Genomic DNA, 20,745 nt, shown 5'->3' with positions numbered 1-20,745 from the left:
AGGGGTGTAACACAGAAAAGACAAGTCATCTTTCACCAGTGATGGAATCTGAGCCACCCATCCTGTTCTCTGGTCTGCTGACACATCCCTGAAGAGGAGGCCCTTTGCCTACCCTGAGCTTGCACTCCCCATTGGGACTGTGATTCCTTCCTAAACTGGAGTTAGTGTGGTTGGCATTGGTTGTCATATGAATGATGGGATATGTATTTCAGCTGGTAGCTGATATGCACAGGTACCTTTTATGTAGGACCTTCCTGCTTCTTTACTCCTCCTTGCCAGCACATTTGCAACTCTATTCTAGGTGCAGAGAATGAGCTGACAAAACACCCAGTACAGAACATTGGGAGCTGCTGAAGCCTCACCCTACAGTTGCACTGTTTGGCTTTCCTATTGCTGTGTTACACAGAGGTTTTTTCAATAAATTCAAGTTTGTGCAGGATTGGAATGACAGAAAATAGCACCTTCTAAGTCACTTCCTTAGCATCCCCCTTATGCTGGAATTTGGGTGTGGGGCCGTGGCAGCTGAGTACTTCGCTCATGGTGCTCTGTATCAGTGGATTTTGAGCATCTCTGGTGCTCAGGTCTGGAAGGACTTTTTTGTGGCTCTCCTTACTCTGCAGACCCAAGAAAAGTGCAATACCTAATTTGGAGCAGAGGAACTTCTGTCTCATCAAAAGACAAAGAAGAAAACAAGACCTCTGGGATGCCCTCTCCAGGGCATGACCACAAGCCTGGGAACAGGAAGGTAGCTCTGAGACCTTTCAGACTTGAGCCTTTGTGAATGCCAGGTTTGCCTATACTTATCAACTAGTTTGATCCTATTTTTTTTACTTTTTCACAGACTGTAGTTGTTTAAAGAAACTGTTTAATTTTTTTGGCAAATCAAGCTAAAAGTTACCAGAAAGCAATTACCAGAAAGTACAGTGCACTCGCTTGCTATTTTAATGTTTATTTCAGAAGGACATAGGATCAATTTAGAGGAATTTTAACTACACAAGTATTGTCCCAGAATTCTGTGTGCTTAGTCTTGTAGAGAAAATAATTGATTTTCTTTGTAAGTAACCTCAGGGTCTGAGGGATCAAGTTGGCAGATGCTGAAAAGATCCAGGCAAATGTTTCTGATGGTCAAGCTATCCATTCTAGCACAGCATTACCAGACTTCTGTGTCATGAAGTTATTTTCTAGAAAAATAATTTAATTCAAAAAACCTTATTTTGCCATTCCTTACAGAAAACATTTCTGGTTTATCTTTGGAAAAGCATTTGCCTTAAAATTATATCCAAGTGTAATGATAGAAGTAGGTTCCTCAGATGCTTCACTTAGGCAGCTAAAAATGCTCCTTTCAGACCAGCCTAGTGACTAAAAAGTAGTAATTTCTAGTGTTTCACCTCCCTTTCTCAGTGCCTGATGTCAGTAACTTCTGACATTGGTCAGGATCTTGAAGAAGGGACTTGAGAGCATCCACAGAGCAGACCCTAAATCAGGTGGGTCATGTGCCCACCAGGGTCTGTGTGGGGAAAATGAGCCTGATATAAAAGTAAAGTGAAGTTAATAATGGTGCTTATTGTATTAGGTTGAACACTGATTTTTATGGGGTGCCTCAGGTTTGGAAGAAAGCAAAAAGCTCTCCTACTTGGTGTGCAGCTGGGACTCAGAAGCAAAGAGAGTTTTGCTTTTGAGACCTTGACAAAAGGCAGCCAAAATCACTGCAAAGTTCCCCTTGCTTTTGCCATGCTTTAGGCAAGGTCCTCAGGAGAAATTTTTCTCTTTCCAGGCTTAATTCTGGTACAGAATTGTCTACCTTACTCTAACTGTGGTTAGGGTAGAAGCATCATTTTTCAGTCTAAGGTTCTGTGTAAAGATGGTAAAATACCGAGTAAGTTGAATTGCTTGTACCTTTGTTCCATATAGGCTGAAATAACATAAAATAAAATAAGTGTGATGATCTAGAAGTCTCTTGGTCTCCCTGTATCTTCTAAGTATTACTTGTGGAGGATGCTAGGTTACAGGAATCATGTTCAGACATCTCAACATGATTTATTTATTTTTAAATCACACCTCATTCACTGTCAAAGAATTAACTGTTTTTAATATAGCTCAGAGTGATTAATTTAGAGTTTTGTTCAGATATTTTTTGCTGTGATGGAAAACACAGGTAAAACAGGTGGAGCTGTCAGGCAGTTCTCCTGTCATGTTTAAAATGAAGCATGACTTATTGCCCCAGCTTGAAATAGAACAGATAAATGCAGTAAGTAGCTCTCTGTAGAAATGTAAGTGTCCTCTACACAAATGTTTTACTGAAATTGTCTATTATGGAAACTATTACTATGGTATAATTCCCTTAATCATCACAACCAAAACGGACGTTTTCTAATTTTGTTCGTTTTTCTTGATAAATACACTTCTTCAAAATGTCTTTTGCTCCGTGAGATCATGAAGAGGTATTTGCATTAATTTCCTATGCCTCTTTAGTTTTGTTGCTGTTCTCCTCTCTTAGCATGCAAATGACTGATTAGAGGCATTTCTGAGATAATGAAACAGTTTAAATATGCAAATATTTTTTCAGCGATTTTCTGGTCCTATCAAAGATCCTGAGAGGGAATGAGAGATGCCTGCGTTATTCCTGGGAATAAAAGTTGCCCTGGAACAGCAATATTTGCAGCCCCCTGACTGCAGTGATAACTCCTCCCTGCTAATTTTGCAGTGCCAAAGAACAGGTCACGGACACATCCAGCTTGTAGAAGTACGTGGGGTATGAAAAACGTCACGCAGAGTTAATTCCTTCCCATCATTGCTTGTCACCTACTGGTTGTATTTCTGTGTGCACGAGCATGCTGATGGTTGGAAAACCTTGTGGGTTTGCACAGGAGCTGTCTGACTGACTTAGGTAGTGCTGGAAGGACAGGGCTGGAGGTGATGCTTTCTGCCAGGGGCTACTGGGAAGCTGGAGCTGGCAGGAACTCACCCAGCAGATAGCCTGCTGCCAGCCTGCTGCCAAACTTTCAGGCTTCATCTCTTGGCAGATGTGTTGCTTTAATACAGATCCACAAGGTAAGGCTCAAGTTCTGAGCCCCTCAGTTTAGGAAGGATATTGAGGTCCTGGAGCAGGTCCAAATGAGGGCAACCAGGCTGGTGGAAGGACTTGAGCACAGATCCTGTGAGGAGAGGCTGAGGGAGCTGGGGGTGTTCAGCCTGGAGAAGGGGAGGCTCAGGGGAGACCTCATCGCTCTCTGAAAGGAGGTTGTAGCCAGGTGGGGGTTGGTCTCTTTTCCCAGGCAACTCTCAGCAAGACAAGAGGGCACGGTCTCAAGCTGTGCCAGGGGAGGTTTAGGTTGGACATTAGAAAGAATTTCTTTACCACGAGTGTGATCAGACATTGGAATGGGCTGCCCCAGGAAGTAGTGGATTCTCCATCCCTGGAGATATTTAAAAAGAGACTGGATGTGGCACTCAGTGCCATGGTCTGGTAACTGCAGTGGATCAAAGGTTGGACTTGATGATCTCTGAGGTCCCTTCCAACCCAGCCAATTCTATGATTTTATGATCATAAGCTTTTAAGTACAGGGTCAGAAACAGGTAGGTGGCACTCAGCACAAGTTCAAGATAAATATTTTTATCACTAGGGTGTTAATGACAGATTATTTTCTTTCTGTCTGTGAAGTACTGGCTGATGCCTGCTAAATCCTGGGATGCTCGAAGCCACTTCTGAGGGGACGGGCTGCAGAGCAGTGAGGGGGCTGGGAACAGAGTGGGCTTGGTCTCACCTCTGCCAGCCAGGCAAGAGAAATTTTCCTGTGCTTCGAAACATAAAAACGTGACTTTGTGTACAATGCTAAACTAAAAATGAAGCAAGGTATAAGACTATCTTTTTTGTTTGTTTCAAACACAAAAAAGGTGGTAGGTAATTAGCAAATTTAATTTTATATGAAATTATAATATTACCCAGCAGACAGAAATGGATGGATCCATCCAGGATACACCGTAGTGAGTTCTTTTGCCCAAGGCTAAACTGTACTCTAAATGTCAGGAATTTTTTACTGGTTTGTTTAATTGTTTTTTAGATGAGCCTGAAGGAATCAATACCAAAAACCAAAGCATAGGAAATATCAGTCATGATTTTCAATTGAGTTATCTTAAAACAATGCTCAACCACTCGAGGGTATTTTTTGTTTCCATTATAATGTTGATCTCCTTTGCTCTTAGGAGACAAAAATAGAAAAATTCATGAGTAGAGCAAGCCTTTGAAGAGATATTGATCTTTAGAAATTCCCCATCATCACCTTAAATGCTACAAGAGCTGCCTCCACTGGATCAAATGCTTAAAGCACATGTTTGGGGGTGTCATGAATATTATAGCTTTTGAGATGTGTTCAGGAGGTGCAAGGATACAAGAGGAATACATCCTCAGTGCTGCTCTGAACTGCTAAATATGTTCCTCTCTACAGTAGCTTCTGTTTCCAATTGTGGTTTTGTCAGTGAAATCTGGCTGAGAGGGAGGGGGCTGCAGCTGCCAGACTCTGATGGTGGTCTCTGGTTGAAAGTTTCCTCTTAAGAAAATATTTTGTGATATAGTATAATTCATTATACTAATTTTTAAAAATGGCTCTTTTTAATTTAGTTATCAAAATGAAAAAAAACCAAAACAGAGCCTGTGGCTTGGTTGTTCTGAATCACATGTCATGGAAATAACAGATTCAGATGAAGTTGCTAGTACAAATAGAAATAATGCCTCTCCTTTGTTTACTGGAGGTTCTGATCCTTAGCATCACCATGTAAAATAAAAGCAGAGTCAATAAAGGCTAAATAAAGAATACTTCATGACAATTCCAGCCCTCTCTTTCTGTGTCATGAAAAGGAAAAGTCCTTTACAATTCTAACAGTAGCCCAAACAGTTGAATGTTCACAACAAAAATCCTTCTGAGAAGCGTAGTCAAATTCTTTAGGAACACCCTTTGCAGTGAAGACTTTTCTTTTAAAAATTATCAAGTTAAATGTATTTTTCCTGACAAGTAAAAATTCAGTTCTGCATTCAGTTCATATGCCTCTGACAACACGGATTCCCTACCTGTCTCTAGATGTTCCTTGGAATTGTTGGACCAGCCCACCCTGGTATGCATCCCTTCTGGTTGGGGACTGTTGTAGCAGCAGCACCTCATGGCTACACTGATAAATAATAGAATAAAAGACAAATAAGGTGGTGATGGAAATCACAAGGCACTGTACCAGCTCTCGTTTGGTTGCCATTTTAAGGGCTATCTTCTGCACTGCAGAAATCATTCTCCAGAATAAAAATTTCAGTGCTCTGTAAAGTTGCAGAGAAGGGGAGTGACTAGCACAAAGTGACATTTTTCTCTCTGGAAACAGCATTTTGATGGTTTTGAGAAATCTGTGATAGAGTTCTACTGTACAAATCTGTGGAGTGCTGGCAGTGCCAGGCACTAGTCTTCTGTCTTTGAAGCATGTATTAAAACCATAAAGCTTTATTGTGCCTGGAATTTCTCCTTTCCTTCTCCTTTCTGGACAATTTCAAAGCTTTCCTCTTAACCTATTGCCTGGAAACTTCATTTCTTTTTCAGTCTAAAATATGAGACTCTCAATCACTTGACTCCAGGCCATGTTGCCTGTGGAAAACATTAGAGGAACTGAGATGTGGCAGCAGTGCCCTGGCCATCTTTCTCAAGGAGCCTTGAACAAGTTTTTGGAAGAAATAACATTAACAGTTAGAAGGTATTAGTTTTGCTTGGCAAAGGGAAAAAGGAACAGGAGGTTCTCTCTTGGCTATGTAGTTCGCCTATAAAATTTAACAATATTAAATAAATACTTTTGAAATGGGCTAGTAATATCAGATCAATACCAAACAAAGTTAGATTGAGCTTAAATCTTCCACTAACTTTTAATATATAAGGGGCTCAGCAGTTTGTGTCGAGTTCAATGGGAGGCAAAATAAATTCATAATTTCTGAATCTAGTATTGTTTTGTTTGGAAATTTTACTTTCCAGCTCTACAGCAAAGCTCTTTTTTCCACTAATAGATGTAAGCTGTCTGAGCTGGAAAGTGCTCCAGCCCAAATTCATTGTGATTCTTTTCATATTCAGTGCGATAAATCATCCCTGCAATGCAGGTAGCCGTATACTTTTGATGTAGCAATACCAACAGTGCTGATAAAACAAATGTATTCCTAGAAAACACTTGAAAATATGAGTGAATAAACTCCTTCTAGATTCTCAGATCTGAATGGAGGCAAGTGCTTCAAAACTAAGCTTTTCATATGTTCTACATCACTGATTGCCTCCATGGAAAGGAAAGGGGTGTATAATTTTGCTGACACAGTTGGGTTCATGGGACAGAGGGATGGTCTGCTTCACTGCTAGGAATTCAGCTCCTCTTCCTCCTTGGAAGCTGAAGGCTGCAGCTGGGGGGGAGTTTCTCTGATGGATGGAGAAGGGCTCTTTAACAGAGCTGGAGAGTGTCTGGAGGATGCTTCCTCTCTGCTGCTGGTACCACCAAGCTACAACCTCTCTGTCTGGGGAAGTTCATGCCATGTGACTCTTTTCAGCATATAATTGGGTAAAGAGGGAAATATTTAGTGCACTCCCACCCTCTTTTCCAGATGATTTTCAGAAAACAAGATGATTTTCAGAAACCTGCAAACAGGGCAGGAGAAGAACGAGGAGGAAGAGGAGGAGCTTTGTGACCTAAGCATGGCTGGGAGCTCCTGGAGATGCAGATGGGGCCATGCCATGAGTGTCAGCATGATCCCACAGCCCTGCTGCAAAGGGACCTGCCCAGCTCCCCAGCCCTCCTCACTTCCAGACAGCAGAGAGTTGCACTGAAACAGAATCAGATTTGCTGGGCTGCCCCAGGGATTTTAGTTTTAAATAAATGCAGCATCTGTGTTTCTGGGTGTAGCACCAGGGCCCCTTAATCCAACACAGGATTTTATCTCAAAAATGCTTCTAGAAATTCAAACAGTATGTAACATTATTTCTTCAGTTATGTGGCTTACTTGTATTAAAATAAACTCAAGTGTATGAGTACATTATATGAGCAATAAAAAACCCAGCTAAGTGCATATGCAGATTTTTTCATCTGCAAAGAGTTAACTGCAGGTATATGCAAAATATGTCTTAAAATATCTCTTTTCTATCACACTGATAACTTCATTTCTCCATTGTACCCATCATATAACTTAACAGACACAGATATAGCCTATTTTTCACACAGATATGCAGAAAATCTGTCACCATTGTTTGATTCCCTACCAGCAGGATTCTACTTTTAACTTCTGCTTTTGAACGCAGTCTTAATTCTATGCAGCCACATTTTATGTGTTCCTTCAGTAACTAATGTGTATCTTCTCCAAGCAAGATTTACTTCCAGAGGGTGTTGACTGAATTTTAATGTTTTGGTGCACTGAGTTACAAGGTGCCTATTGTTTGCTGAGTATTGTAACTGTGAAAATAAAAAGCATTTCTCTGTGCTAAAATTGAATGTCTGTGATTAAAGGTGATGTGTTAGGTGTTTTCAATACAAACTACTTCCTGTAGAAAGCAACAATAAAAATATATTGCTATATGTTGGTGCACATATGTCTTAACTTTCTTACAGCTGGGCTTCTAAAATCACAATTTAAGAAATTATTTCAGACAGGAAAAAAAGAGCTTTTTTTTTTTTCTTTTGTAATTTGCAGAGATTTTTTTGACATTTAGTCTTATGCTTGGTAGTTCTTCCTAATTTTCTTAACACTTTCAATAGCACATTGCAGAAGAGGCCAGTTTGGTCTAGGGTGTGAGTTACATGTTTAGCTCAGCCAGGGCTGTTCCTTCCAACCAAGCCACTAAGCCAGATTCCTCCCTCCAGCCTTCTGGGAGAGCATCAAGGGCCCTGACAAATGAAGAGTTTGGCTTTTTAACAGTCTGTTCACTTTCCATTTCCTCTGTGTACAGCAAATGGTGACATTATTTGATTTAGAGGTGGACATCGAGCTGTTGTACATGCTCTGCCTAACTTTCTAAAAATCAGTTTCTGAGGTGATGAGTTGCTGGTTTATTCTGACAGAAACCAGATGTCTATCAGGGATGGACCAGTGATAATTTTTAATGAATATCATAATCAATTTCATATAGCCCAGATACCTCTCCTCTTGACAAATGTTGCAGTCTGCTCTTTGCAAAAGAGAGTCTGTTTTCCCTGGAATATGTAGATATATTAGAAGACATTTGTATGCTTCCTAGCAAAAAAAAAAAAAAAACCAATTAAAAAAATCCCTATTCTTCCAGTAGTAACTATTTTCTGTAAAAGGAAGAGAGACGTTTTGGTGGTGGTGTGAGGATGTGGAGCTGCACCTGAGACTGCAGACAGCTGCACCCTGACAGTGCAGCTCCAGTGAAGGAGCTGCTTTGTGCTCTCATCCCAGTGCTCTTGGAGACAGAAGTTAATGTGGTCTGTGATACTAGGGCTAAGGCAACTGTTCAGGCTCATAATAATAAAATCTGGTCATTACTGAAGGATTTAAGTGGTATCTCTTTATGCTAAAGCAGTTAGCTAAGCCATAATGTAAGGAGATTTGGGCACAAAGTTTGTGTTTGAAGTATGCTTCTTGGTAGCTCTGAAGGAGCTGCTATTGGTGAACTCTGAATAAACAGAATTTTAAGAATGACTTTAATAATTTAGAAAAATCTCCTAGTGTTATTCTTCTCCAGCTAACAACGGCTGGGAGCTGTGTTTCCTGCAAAGATCTTCATGCCCAGACATTTCCAGAATCTTCCTTTTCTTTTGGTTAGGACCATGCTAAAAATTACCAGCCTGATGACATGAATACATCAAAGTACTTGCTCATGGCAGCTGGATGGGGAAGTGCTGCAGAGCCTGAGCTCCCCTGATGAGATGGGTATGGGGAGCCAGAGCCCCTCCCAGCTCCCTGGTTTGGAGAGGGGGCATGGGAGGAGCTACATGGACCATGGTTTGCCTCCCCAGAGCAAGTTTGGCTACATCTGGACAATGGGGGACCAGCCAGTCCCCATGAAATGGCAGAGAGATGGAGGTGATGATCCTCTGGGTCGTGACTGGGCAAGAAGGATGCTGTGACCCTGACTTCAGCATTCTCTGTCTGGGAGAAAGGGAGTGTTTGTGTGTGTGGAGGCAGTGCCTACCAGGAGAGCAGCTGCCTGACATGATGCAGATGAATGATGTATATCTAGGGGCAAAGATAAGAAAAGGGGCAGAGTGTGTTGGAGGTGGACTGGGATGTCAGACTGCTTGTAGCACTGCATTGGTGGGGACAATTTGCAGCATCACCCTGGGTATACCCTCTATGCTCACTTCCTAGAAAGATTTTGTTTCCTTTAGTTAAAGCTCACCTGCATTTCACTGGCAGATGCCCTTGCTGCAGTGTTTTCAAGTATTTTATGCAGCCTGAGGGATGCCAGGCTGTTACCATCAGACAAGAGTTAAGTCTGGGTCACAGCCATGGCTGGTTGCTACAGAAGGTGGATGGGTTTTGCAGAGACCAGAGGGGATTTGATGAAAACCTCTCCAAAGCTCTCAGTGGAGCTGGAGGTCTGGCATCACCCAGCAATCCAAGGAGTGAGTGGCCTGGGGCTGCAAGCAGTGCCATCCAACACATAAAAGCTGAAGGAGCCTCGAAAAGGAGATGAAAAACCACAGAAATTATTACAGAGTCCCTTTGAAGTACTCGATGATGTAAAAGACTACAGTGCTAAAGGCAGAAAGAAGATATAAGAATAAGAATTCCTCTTTGAATTTTAAGGATCCTGGGATGACTGTGAGGACAAATGTCGGGGCTAGGAGGGTGACAGGAGTGGAGATGGGCAGTGATGGACTGGCACAGCCCCATAGCCCTGGCAGGGCTCACCTGAATGGTCCCCACTGCTGAGATGGGAGGAGGAGCTTTTTGTGCCATTTGGAGAGTCAGCTGGGACATTTCAGGCTGTGCCTTCTGATGTCTGTTTGGGTTATTTCAAACTGGGAATGTTTGTCTTTACAAACATATAAATCAATGCCAGTTTTAATGTTATTGTTCAAAACCTAAATTAGCACAAATCTGACATTATTTAGCCACCAGAAATTAAACTGGGTTGTTTCAAATGCCAAATTAAAACCACTCATCATAGCACAAGAACACTTTGACACTGGAGGGTTGGCCTTTCCTGCTAGAGAATATGGTGATGGTGCAGTTGATGTGCTTAAGGGAAGAGATGCCAATCCAGGGGCTTGAGGAGTAGACCTGTGTGAACCTCATAAGGTTCAACAAGGCCAAGTGCAAGGTCCTGCACATGGGCTTGGGTAATGCCCGGTATGAATACAGGCTGGGGGATGAAAGCATTGAGAGCAGCTCTGCAAAGAGGGATTTGAGGGTACTGGTGGATGAAAAGTTGGACCTGAGCAGCAATGGGGTCATTCACAGCCCAGGAAGCCAATTGTATTCTGGGCAGCATCAAAAGAAGCATGGCCAGCAGACCAAGGGAGGTGATTCTCTCCCTCTGCTCCCCAGTTGTCATCAGAACCCACCTGAAGTACTGTCTTCAGTTCTGGAGAATCCAAAATAAGAAGGACATGGACCTGCTGGAGCAAGACCAGAGAAGAGTCTTGAAGGTGATCAGAGGGCTGTAGTACCTCTCCTATGAAGACAGGCTGAGAGTTGAGATTGCTTGGAATAGAAAAGAAAAAGCTCTGGAGAGACCATGTTGAGGCCTTGCAGTATATAAAGGGGACTTAAAAGAAAGATGGAGATACCTATTTTTACCAAGGCCTGTAGAGGCAGGACAAGGGGTAATGGTTTTGAACTGAAAGAAGGCAGATTTTTAACAATGAGGTTGGTAAGATGCTGGAACAGGTTGCCCAGAGCTGTGGATGCCCCATCTATGGAAGTGTTCAAGGTCAGGTTGGATGGGGCTTTCACCAGCTTGATCTAGAGGAAGATGCCCCTGTCCATGGCAAGGGTTTTGACTAGATGATCCATTCCAATCTAAACCATTCTATGATTCTACAGTTTTGCCAGAAATTTCCATCCCAGGTCTTTGCTCGGTGCTGTTCATTAATATCTGTGCTGTACTCCAAATACTTAAATCCTACTCTGCCTTGTATGCCTCTCTCTGGATGTAAATGCTTTTGCAGAGATTGCTTCCACAGGGAGATCTGTGAGATGCAGAGGCTGCAGGGAGTAAGCAGCGGGTTTTTTTCTTTCCTCTGATTGTTTCACGATTCAGCACACATGGAGCTCTGGGAACACCATGAGCCTCCAGGCTCAGGGGACAGCATTTTGGAGCATTTTCTTTCTTTTTACCCTTTGCTGAGCATTATTCAACACACATTTCTGCAGTCCTTCTGCCATGCCATTAGCCCAGCAGTCATCCTCCCTCCCTCATTGAGCTCAGTGGGAGCTGATACAGAAGTTTATTAGTCTGAAAATCAGTCCAGGCAAAAATGAAGATATGGCAGAGAGCTGAAAAAAAAACGGTGTCTCACATGTGTGTGCTGCCTGTCATCAGTCTGCCACAGTTTTCCTCCCCTGCAGCTCCCCACCTTTCTAGAGCTGCCTCCTACTTAGTTGGAAGTTGGCTCTTCTGAAGCTCGGGCAGGCTTGGGTCCTGCTCCTAACTTAGTAGGAGGAAAGTCCTACACCCTCTTGCTCTTAGTGTGTGCAGTTGTGGGGATGCCCCAAGTGAACTTAAAAATGGAGGTTGCCAAAATCACTTCTGAAGTGGAAAATAGCAACCAGTTAATCACTCTGTATTACTTATTTTGAAATCTCTTTTGTCAGGGCTGGCTGTTTTTGCCACTGGTTCCTCTGTGATGAAGGCTGCTCTGGTAGCATCAAACAGAGAACTGCAGCTTGTAGCTGGTGGAAAGAATATAGATCTCCAGATGCCTTGGCATCTGATGAGATGTATGTATCATTTTGGGACTGTCCTGGAAATATAACAACCAGACACCTTAATTAAAAAGATAATTATAGTCACATTTTTTTCTCTTATACTGCATGGATTCAAGCCAACAGGTGCTTTTACTGTGAATGAGAGAGCTAGGATTTATTAAAAGCTTGGCTTTCAAATAATAAGCCTGCAATACAGGATGAATTCCACAGCAAATTATTCCACTTAGAGCTAGGGGCTACATCAGGCCCTTTTCATTCCAGTCAACACACTTCTTAACTTTTGTCAGGCTTAGGACAGATGGAACCTTGTATGACCCAGCCCAATCCTCTGGGAATGCCTGCCTCCAGTAGCAAATTCCCCAAAGCATTCACCAAACCCAAACACCTCTAGAAAAAGGAATACATCTGTTTGGTATTTCTTTCCAGTTTCAGGCCACAGTCGTTTGGATCCCAGTCTCACTCCAGACCGACTTGGGAAATAATGCCATGACTATCACCAAATAAAGTATGTTGCAAAACCCCCAGAATATTTTTTATTTAAAATGTTACTATCATAAAATTCCAGACTGTGAAATGAAGACCTTGGATTCACATTCAAACCTTGCCCACCCACCCTCTTTAAAATATAAAGATGCGTAGTCACAAAACATAAAACATGCTGCAATGATACAAATATATTTTTTGATACTGAAATTACAGTACATTATAAACCATGAAAACAAAGTGAGGCACTAAACTGTACATCAGCTCTGTTCTGCACTAGCTGTGAAGCTGATAGATTCACTTTCGATGAACAAAATAAATATTATATCCACTCTTTTTGCAGTGAATATAACTTTACAGATCATATCAAACAATGTGCTTTGTTGTGAAACGTCAAGAGGGTCGCTGGTCCTTTCAGAACCACAATGCACCTACACAAGATGTATCACTGCCACAATACAAAAAATAATAATTTTATTGAATGGACAACTCAAAAAAATAACCCCCCAAACCAAAACAACAATAAAAAAACACAACAACAAAAAATAACCAACCAAGCCCCCATCAGTTATTATTAAATAAATAGTTATTCCATACAGTGGTTAGTGTATATTACACTGCATTGGCCATTGGAACAAATGAAGTTCAATAAATAATGCACAGGAATGTCTCATTTACGCCTCCGCTCGTAATTCTGTGCTGTGCTCCTTTCCGAGGATTCTGCAAAAAACAAAACAAAAAGACAAAACAAAACAGAAAGCCCAATGAAGCACATGGATCAGCCTGGTGTAAATCCCAGCAAATGCAGGGAAACATCAGAGACCTGCAGCCTGCTGGGTCACTGCTGGACCCCATCACAGCATTTGCACCCAAGATGAGGGATCCTGACACAGCCCTGAGCTGTTTTGATTTGGTTTTAGCCCTCAGACTACACTATCCCCCAGGAGGCTGAAGGCCTGAACAGTGCTTTCTGCCTCTCATCTATTGAGCTGCTTGAAGCACCATTAACTCAAAGGCTTTTTTATCTTCCATTTTATCTTTTATCTAACTGATGGGGTCTGAGCAGTCAGATCGATTTGTGGGTAGAAGCTTTTTGCATCTCTGTCCTGAAGAGTCAGCTCCATGCCAGGTTTAAACCTTTCCTGTCCCCAAGCCCTGCACACAGTGATACCTTTTACTAAAAATCTGCAGCAAACCTCAGACTACCCTGTGGACCAACCACAGCCTGAAACAGTCTGCTAATAAATAAATAAATACATAAAATTATAATTTAATAGCAGTAGCTCTCTTCTTGCTCCTTTAAAATGAGATGGAAACTCAGAGAGCCCTTCTTGGGCAGAGCCTGACCATAGGCTGACCCAGCTGGTCACCAGAGTCATCTTTGCTTCCACCCCAAGGAGAGGATTGCTGCCACAGAGGGATTGCCACTCCTGACAATCCTATGAGCAGCCAACCTGGGGGGATTCCACACTGCACCCTGCAGGGAGTTGGCATGTTGGGTCAGTGACAGCTTTAAATTCATCAAGACTTCAGTTTTCACCAGGATAAATACAAAAAGAGTCGAGCTTGCTTTCGCAATGGGAATTGTTAATAGCATCCTTACTGGACATGTGGCTGTTTCCTTGCTTCTGCCTGAAGTGTTCATCCAACAGACTGCACAGTCACTGGGGACACAGGCAGCATCACACCCCAGTGGTACCAAAGAGGGGGACTGAGACCCCAGCATCCTGGTACTCAGTGTGAACCCTTGCACGTTGCCAGGAGGGCTCAGAGGCTTTCTACAGAAGAAAAACAGGGCACCAAGAAAAGGTCCTGCCCAGCTGAATGGCTTTCCTTATAGAGAAGTAAGAACAGTCCTAGCACATACTCCCAAACTTGTTTTGGCTGTATGGTCCTTAGGACCTATCCTCTCCTCCAGAGGAGCAGAAGCAAATTCTCACTGTTTTCCTCTCAGTGAACAGGGCAGAGAAGCAGTCAGTACTAGTTTTATCTGTTGGGCAGGTATTAGATAGCCTGACAGGGTAAAACTTCATTATTTCCCTTTGTTACAAATACCACACAACTGCATCTGAACTATATAAGCGATGCTGAAATTAGGGCAATATATTTTTTGCCTTTTTAAAATATTTGCTGTGTTTTACATTCTCATATTAATGTAAATGTAATCCCAATGGAAACAAAGCCAACATATTACTTCCAGGCTATTTGCTTTCATATTAACAGATATATTTACAGGTATTATGCATTTAATAGCTATTGCCACCATGGATAAAACTGTAGAAAATTATTCATGATACATAGCAATTTGCAAAGTGATGCAGAGAGCAATATTACTAGTCTGAACAGGGCTTAATTGAAAATAAAAGTTACTGACAACCATAATTGCAGAATATAGATCACAGTGGGTATTCACATAATAGAAAGGTGTCAGCTAGTAATAGAACTTTTCTTCTCCATTTAACAAAACAGTGAGAACTATTTCAGAGATGTAAAGTACATATTACGTTTTGGTTTTTGGTTTTTGGAATTTTTGTTTTGTTTTTTTTTAAGATCCTATTCTGGGGATTTAACTGACACTTTGTGGTTCACAGTGAGGGATTTCCTCAGTACAGCCCTATAGTGAAGAAAAATGAGTTATTGGCAGCCTGCAGTTACCCACTGCAGGGGGGTTGCGCACATGAGGGAGGATGATTCTGCCCTATACGGATGCTTTGGGACAGTAAGACAAATTCACCGTATCCACTCAAAGCTTAAGTGATCGTTGTTGGTTTGTTTTTTGGTGGATTGTTTGGTTTGGGGATTTATTTTTTTTTTTAGGTAAAATGAAAAGCTGGAAGAGGCTAGGAATGTTTAACAAATTGACCTGCAGAATGAGGTGGTGTTAAGGGCTGATCTCTGCTCTGCCACCTTCTGCCCAAAGTTTGAGGAATAACTTCCAGACACAAAGGGGGTATCCCTTTACCTGGGGAGATGTGGATTTGGATCACAAGTTTAAATGAGCTTTACATTTTCAGTCTAATTTTTTCTTGATGTGTCAGTAAAATTTAGTTGCTTTATTTTGTTTTGTTTTCCTGTATTAGCACTTTGGGGACTGTCAGAACATGCAGCTGGGGAGGACAGGGCAGGAAGGAACGTACCCTGAGGACTTCTACCTGACCTTGCCTGCAGCTCAGACCAGCCCCGACCTAATCAAGTGGGCTCTGAATATCTTAATTAACAAAGAAAATTCTGATCTTCTGTCAGAGAACTCTGGGTCTACACTACATAAAAACTTCCATCCAATGGGAGACAACACAAAGGCAACAGAATGAATAAACTGTATATTAACAAGTACCACATTTAGTTGCATACATACCAGAATTTAAAGATCTTTTGCCCATAAGTCCAACAAAGGAGTCTGTTTTATGCCCTGAAAAAAATATATTTGGGAGTGTTTTAATAACTTTTAAATAGGCAGGCTTAAATTATAACACATTCTCACAAGAGAGGAAAATAAGACTCCAAAACTGCTCATCTCACAGACTGTTCACACCACTCTCAGGTGATGGAGAACAAATGGACGTCAGTCTGACTCATTATACTAAGCAGGGTACAAGCACAGCCCAGTTACTGGATGCCTTCTCATTAATTCAGATAGACTTTCTGTTTTGTTTTGTGGTTTTTAAAAGTATAATGAAAAAACCATGAGCAATAACATTATTATTCCTCTCCCAGTACAATTCCCATTGATTTGAACAATTGAACTACATCTGTGTGATGCACCTCTTCTGCCAGTTGGTGTCCTTTGTAATATGGAAGGAAAATCTTCCTCGCAGGTCAGGCAGAGCCTTTACAGGAGAGGAAGCCAATGGGACTCTGTCTGGACACGTCTGAGCTAGACAGTCTGGCTCTATTTTGAGAGTATTTATAAGTTCAGATATTACCTTCCTGTCCCATTACTACTCCTCAAGGCCCTGGATGTGTAGAGGATAAATTACTCCCAGTTTTGGCCTACAGAATGTATCAAATATAGTGGCTGCTATAGTTTCAGATAAGGAACAAAAACAAGGCATTCTTCTTCATCTAAGCTTACTTTTGAGGCAAACTTAGAAATTCCCCTTTGGAAAGAATTGGCTAATTCATTTACAAAGCAAGATGAATGATCCTCAGAACTCACAGGTATTAATTCAAGCTGAAGCAATGTCAGAAAGCTCTAATTTTTTACTTTAGTGAGAAAGTTATTTGGCATGAGCTTTGCATCCAACTCTTCAATTGGTCTTCCCATACATAATCCTAGTAATAAAATCTTGTCACTAATGGAACACTGGGACAATTATTGACCTCTGTGGACACAGGAGATCTCACAGAACACAAGCTAATTTTTACTTATTAAAAGTCTTCCAGCTCCTGTCTAGTCATCTTCAGATAAATTCAGAGAATAAAACTATCACTGTTCAGAACAAGGTACCACACTGCTTCTACCATCTTTGCTTCATGTTACACAGAAGCAAAGCAGGGTACACTTACTAATGGGGCAAGATATACTTGTTTATATGGCAGGAAAGTATCAATCAGTGCCTGGTGTGAGCAGGGGTCTGATTCCCACCCAGACAACCCTGAGAGCTTAGATACAGTATCTCATGTGTGATGATTCCCTTGGAATAATTCTCGGTGATTTGGGAATTTGCTGTTCTAATTTTCCCAATTTTGCCATCTTAATTGCTCCTCTCTGGGTCTGGCAGTAAGCACGCTTTGCCTATGAGAAAGGCTTACAGAATCACCCCCATGGGAAATCAGAGAGAGCTGCAACATCCACACATTAATGTGGACTGAAACCTTAAATCTTGTGGCAGCTCAGATGAGGTACAGACTCACAGTCTCACCAGAACGGTTTCAAACCCTAAACACAACATTTCTCTATCACTGGTCCTTTGCTGAACTCAGACACTTGATAACTAGTCCCCTCAAATACTCTGTTTCCTATTTGAATATCTTCTAATAATGACTTAAAATATTTTTATTTTTAAACTTACTTTTGTGAGAGATCTGGCCATATCCTGATTGGAAGAGGAAAGGAAAAAGAAGAAAAAAAAGGTGAAAGAGTCGTTTAAAAAGGATTGGCATATGCAAATGGGGCTACTGCAATGCTTTGAAGGATCAAGTACAGAAACTACCCTCATTCCATTTGTGAGAAATTAAAACAAAAATTTACAACTGCATTTCTCTTTGAAAAGACTGCAAAAACTTGCTTTAGCTACACTCACACCATTTAGATCTGTTTAGCTGCAATTTCTTAGATCAATTCTTGGGTCAGTAAACACACAGAAAAGACAGCTACAATTGTAAACACAACCAATTTCCACACTTGGATGATTCAATGACACACATGCTGAGCCACGATTTATTGTGATACTCTTTACTGGTATTCACGGGCTGAAATTGGTGTGTACTAAGCATTTCGATGTGAAGCCCCTCTTTTACAGTCGCTTAGTTTATCCGATATTAAACTTGAAAAAAAAAACCAACCCCCAAACAACTCACATTGCAACTTTCGAGGAAGATTTAATGCATTAAAACCGAGCGACAAGCAGTGTAAAGTTAGGAGAGGAAGCATGCAGAGAGGAGTGGGATGGACCGAACCTCCCGCCCCGCTCACCGGCATCCCGCTTGCCCATGAGGCCGAAGAACTGCTGGGGCCGGGGTCTCCGGGCCATCCTCTGCAGGAAGTGCTCCAGGGGCAGCGGCAGCTCCTCCTGCGGGCGACAGCGACGGCGATCAGCGGAGAACACCGCGGGCGCGGAGCCCCCGCAGGGCAGAGCCCGACAGCCTCCCCAGGTACGCACCCCCGGCTCTCACCTTCACCTGGTCGCCTTCGGACCAGTCGGACCAGTAGCTGAGGTCGTCGTTGGCACCCATCTCTTCAGCGAGCGCCTGCGCCGAGGCCAGGAGGAGCACGGCGAAAGCCAGCGGGAGTCTCATCGCCGCCTCGACGTCCTGCGGGAGGCAGAGGGTGAAGCACCGGCACCGGGAGCAGCCGCGGACACGGCGCCTGGAGGGTGCGCACACACAGCCCTGCACAAACACAAACACAAACACACACACACGCTCCCGTGCACACATGGAGGCACAGCCCTCCGCAAGTACAGACACACACACCCCCTAGTTACACACCCACAACCCCCGACCGACTGCTACCTGCACCTCTGGGTACACAGACGCCCCACACATAGGGAAACATACGCGGCGAGATGTACCCACCAGCACACGGCTTGACACAAGCGTCCCGAGGTGTCCCTCCACGCGCATACATACGGAGTTACACATAAACACACCCTCACACGCAAATGTATATATCTAAATCTTCAGACCTTCCCACATATGCACACCCGACGAGATCCACCTCACACACACCTCCAGGTGCATACACAGTTAGTTAGGAACTCATACGGACAGCTACACACCTTAGGGGCACGCACCTAGGTAGAGACACAGCTCTCCACACACACAGGGACGCGCGTGTCTGGAGGCACACACACATCCCGATGGGCACGGAGAGAGCCACACGCGTTCGGACATACAAGCATGTCCAGGCACCCACCTTGGATGCACACACGTACACACATTCGCCCCTGCACACACATACAGGCAGACACACAGAACCACGCACGCACACAGCCTCACAAACATATAGGGAAGCGCATCCTCACGCATATAGGTACACATACACAGACAGACAGACGGACAGACGGACGGACGGACAGACTCCCGTAGGCACACGCACCACCTGCAGCAGGGAGGGCGGGCGCTGCTCTCCGTGAGCATTGGCCGTCCGCGGCACCGCTCCCTACTTTATATACCTGGAGACGGGGAGGGCCGAGGCAGTCTTCTCATTTGCCTAAATGCAATTACCCCCCGGTTTTATCGTCCCAGCCCCGTGACAGCCCCCGCCCTGGCGAGTAGCCCCCGCCCCCCTCTCCCGCTCCCCGGAAGGTCCCCGGAGGTTCCCGGGGATGGGGAGCGCCGGGCTGCTCCTCCCGTCTCCCGCCCCCCACCTGCCACTGCCCTTCTGCTCTCCCGGGGCCGGCCCGGCCCTCCCCGGATCCAAGGAGCGCAGCGGCGGCGGGTGTGTGGGTATAGGGCGAGGATGTAAGGGTGCGGATTCCTCTTTTGGCTTCTTCCCCGCACCGAAGGCAGGGCTGCTGTCCGCAGAGAGCGGCACCGCCGGGGGGGAGAGCAGCGGGCAGGGGTCGGGGGGCCGGGGCACATCGAGACGCGGGGAACGAGCACGGACAGGCAGGGGAGCGGAGCCGCCTCCTCCCTCTCCAGGTTTACCTGGGGAGCTCCTGCTCTCCCCAGTTCTTCCTTCCCCCGGGGGTCTTCTGCCCTGCCCAGCTCTACCCTGCCTCCGTTCCGCTGCTGGGACAGCCCCGGCCAGCCAGGGGAGTGTGGCAGGACCAGGCGCAGGGGATGCTGGAAATCGAGGGGAGCCTCGCCGGGTGGGTGCTGCGTTTGGAGAGCCGGGCAGCCCCCGGCTGGTGTGTGCCTGCAGAGGGGCTGCCAGTGGAAGGTAGCAGGCAGGCACGTCCGGGCTGGATGCTCTGATGGGGCAAACGGCTTCACTGGGGGTAAGCCAGTCTGCAGCAGTACACCTCTGCCGTCATCCTTCCCCTATGACTGCTTTGTGTTGCTGCTGGCATTCACATCAGATAACTGCTTAGGTTATCTTCCATTTCACAAATCTTATTTCTCAAACGCCGTTTATACACAAAGCTTCTCAGTTAATCTTGGTGGTCCGTCAGCACCCGTGCTGGCATAGTGGATGGATGGTACAGCCTCCTGAACCAGGCACTCTGCACAGAGTTTCTTCTGGGAAAGAAGGGAGTGCTTGGAAGCTGGGATCAGCTCCCTGGTACAACCCCTTTGCTTGCTCCAAGGTGCTACCTCTATGCTGACCTTGGAGACAGCGGTAAACCTCCTCTCCAAAGACCATTCATTGGCTTCTAACTGTGGCTCCAAGAGGGACCTGGCACCTTGGTTGCTAAATGAAGGCAGATTAATACCAGGCTTCACTGTTAACCTGAACTGCATTTCAGGACCCAAAATATGCCCCAAAGCACAGCTAAGTATTAGCTTCTTCCTGACTCCTGAATATTTCTATGCTCTGTCTATGTGAATTTGCACATAATTAGGCAAGATTGTCACTCAATGGTCTGAGGGTCTCTGTGAAGTCAACAGAGGGTGCTTGAGAGGGTGGTTGTCTGAGAGAAAGGGTGGTTTGAATGAGCCTGGTGGGTGACTTCATGCAGCCCAAGCATACGCTGTGGACACCTCTTTTGAGACCTCTAGTGTGGGTGGTGTGAATCTCCTCAGTCTGCCTACCAACAAAC

The 20,745-nt window shown here is 44.1% G+C and overlaps 1 protein-coding gene across 2 annotated transcripts; it reads right to left on the bottom strand.

Annotated features, from left to right (window-relative positions):
• Window positions 1–12,870: 12,870 nt before the first annotated feature.
• TAC1 (tachykinin precursor 1) lies at window positions 12,871–18,337 on the bottom strand. Of its 2 annotated transcripts, XM_008494160.1 has the most exons (5): window positions 18,215–18,337; window positions 18,015–18,111; window positions 17,392–17,415; window positions 15,735–15,788; window positions 12,871–13,099 (listed from the first exon to the last, which is right to left on the bottom strand). In XM_008494160.1, exons 1-5 carry the CDS (start codon window positions 18,335–18,337, stop codon window positions 13,050–13,052), a joined length of 348 nt encoding a protein of 115 aa, XP_008492382.1. In that variant the 3' UTR covers window positions 12,871–13,049. The 2 variants fall into 2 exon arrangements, with proteins under 2 accessions (XP_008492382.1, XP_008492383.1); XM_008494161.1 differs by lacking the exon at window positions 15,735–15,788 and having other exon boundaries at window positions 13,050–13,099.
• Window positions 18,338–20,745: the final 2,408 nt, after the last annotated feature.

The sequence above is a fragment of the Calypte anna genome, chromosome 2, assembly GCF_003957555.1.
Source record: "Calypte anna isolate BGI_N300 chromosome 2, bCalAnn1_v1.p, whole genome shotgun sequence".
In the NCBI taxonomy this organism is placed as follows: Eukaryota; Metazoa; Chordata; class Aves; order Apodiformes; family Trochilidae; genus Calypte; species Calypte anna.
Note: the sequence above shows the minus strand (reverse complement) of the source record. Positions and strands in the feature narration are given on the sequence as shown.

Excerpts from the sequence above, each read along its gene's own strand:
- TAC1 (XM_008494160.1), bottom strand. The coding sequence starts at position 18,337 with ATGAGACTCCCGCTGGCTTTCGCCGTGCTCCTCCTGGCCTCGGCGCAG. Across the intron at positions 18,112-18,214 it reads CCGAAGGCGACCAGGTGAAG|GAGGAGCTGCCGCTGCCCCT; the intron begins GTGAGAGCCGGG and ends TGTCGCCCGCAG. Across the intron at positions 13,100-15,734 it reads CAAAAGATCTTTAAATTCTG|AATCCTCGGAAAGGAGCACA; the intron begins GTATGTATGCAA and ends TGTTTTTTGCAG.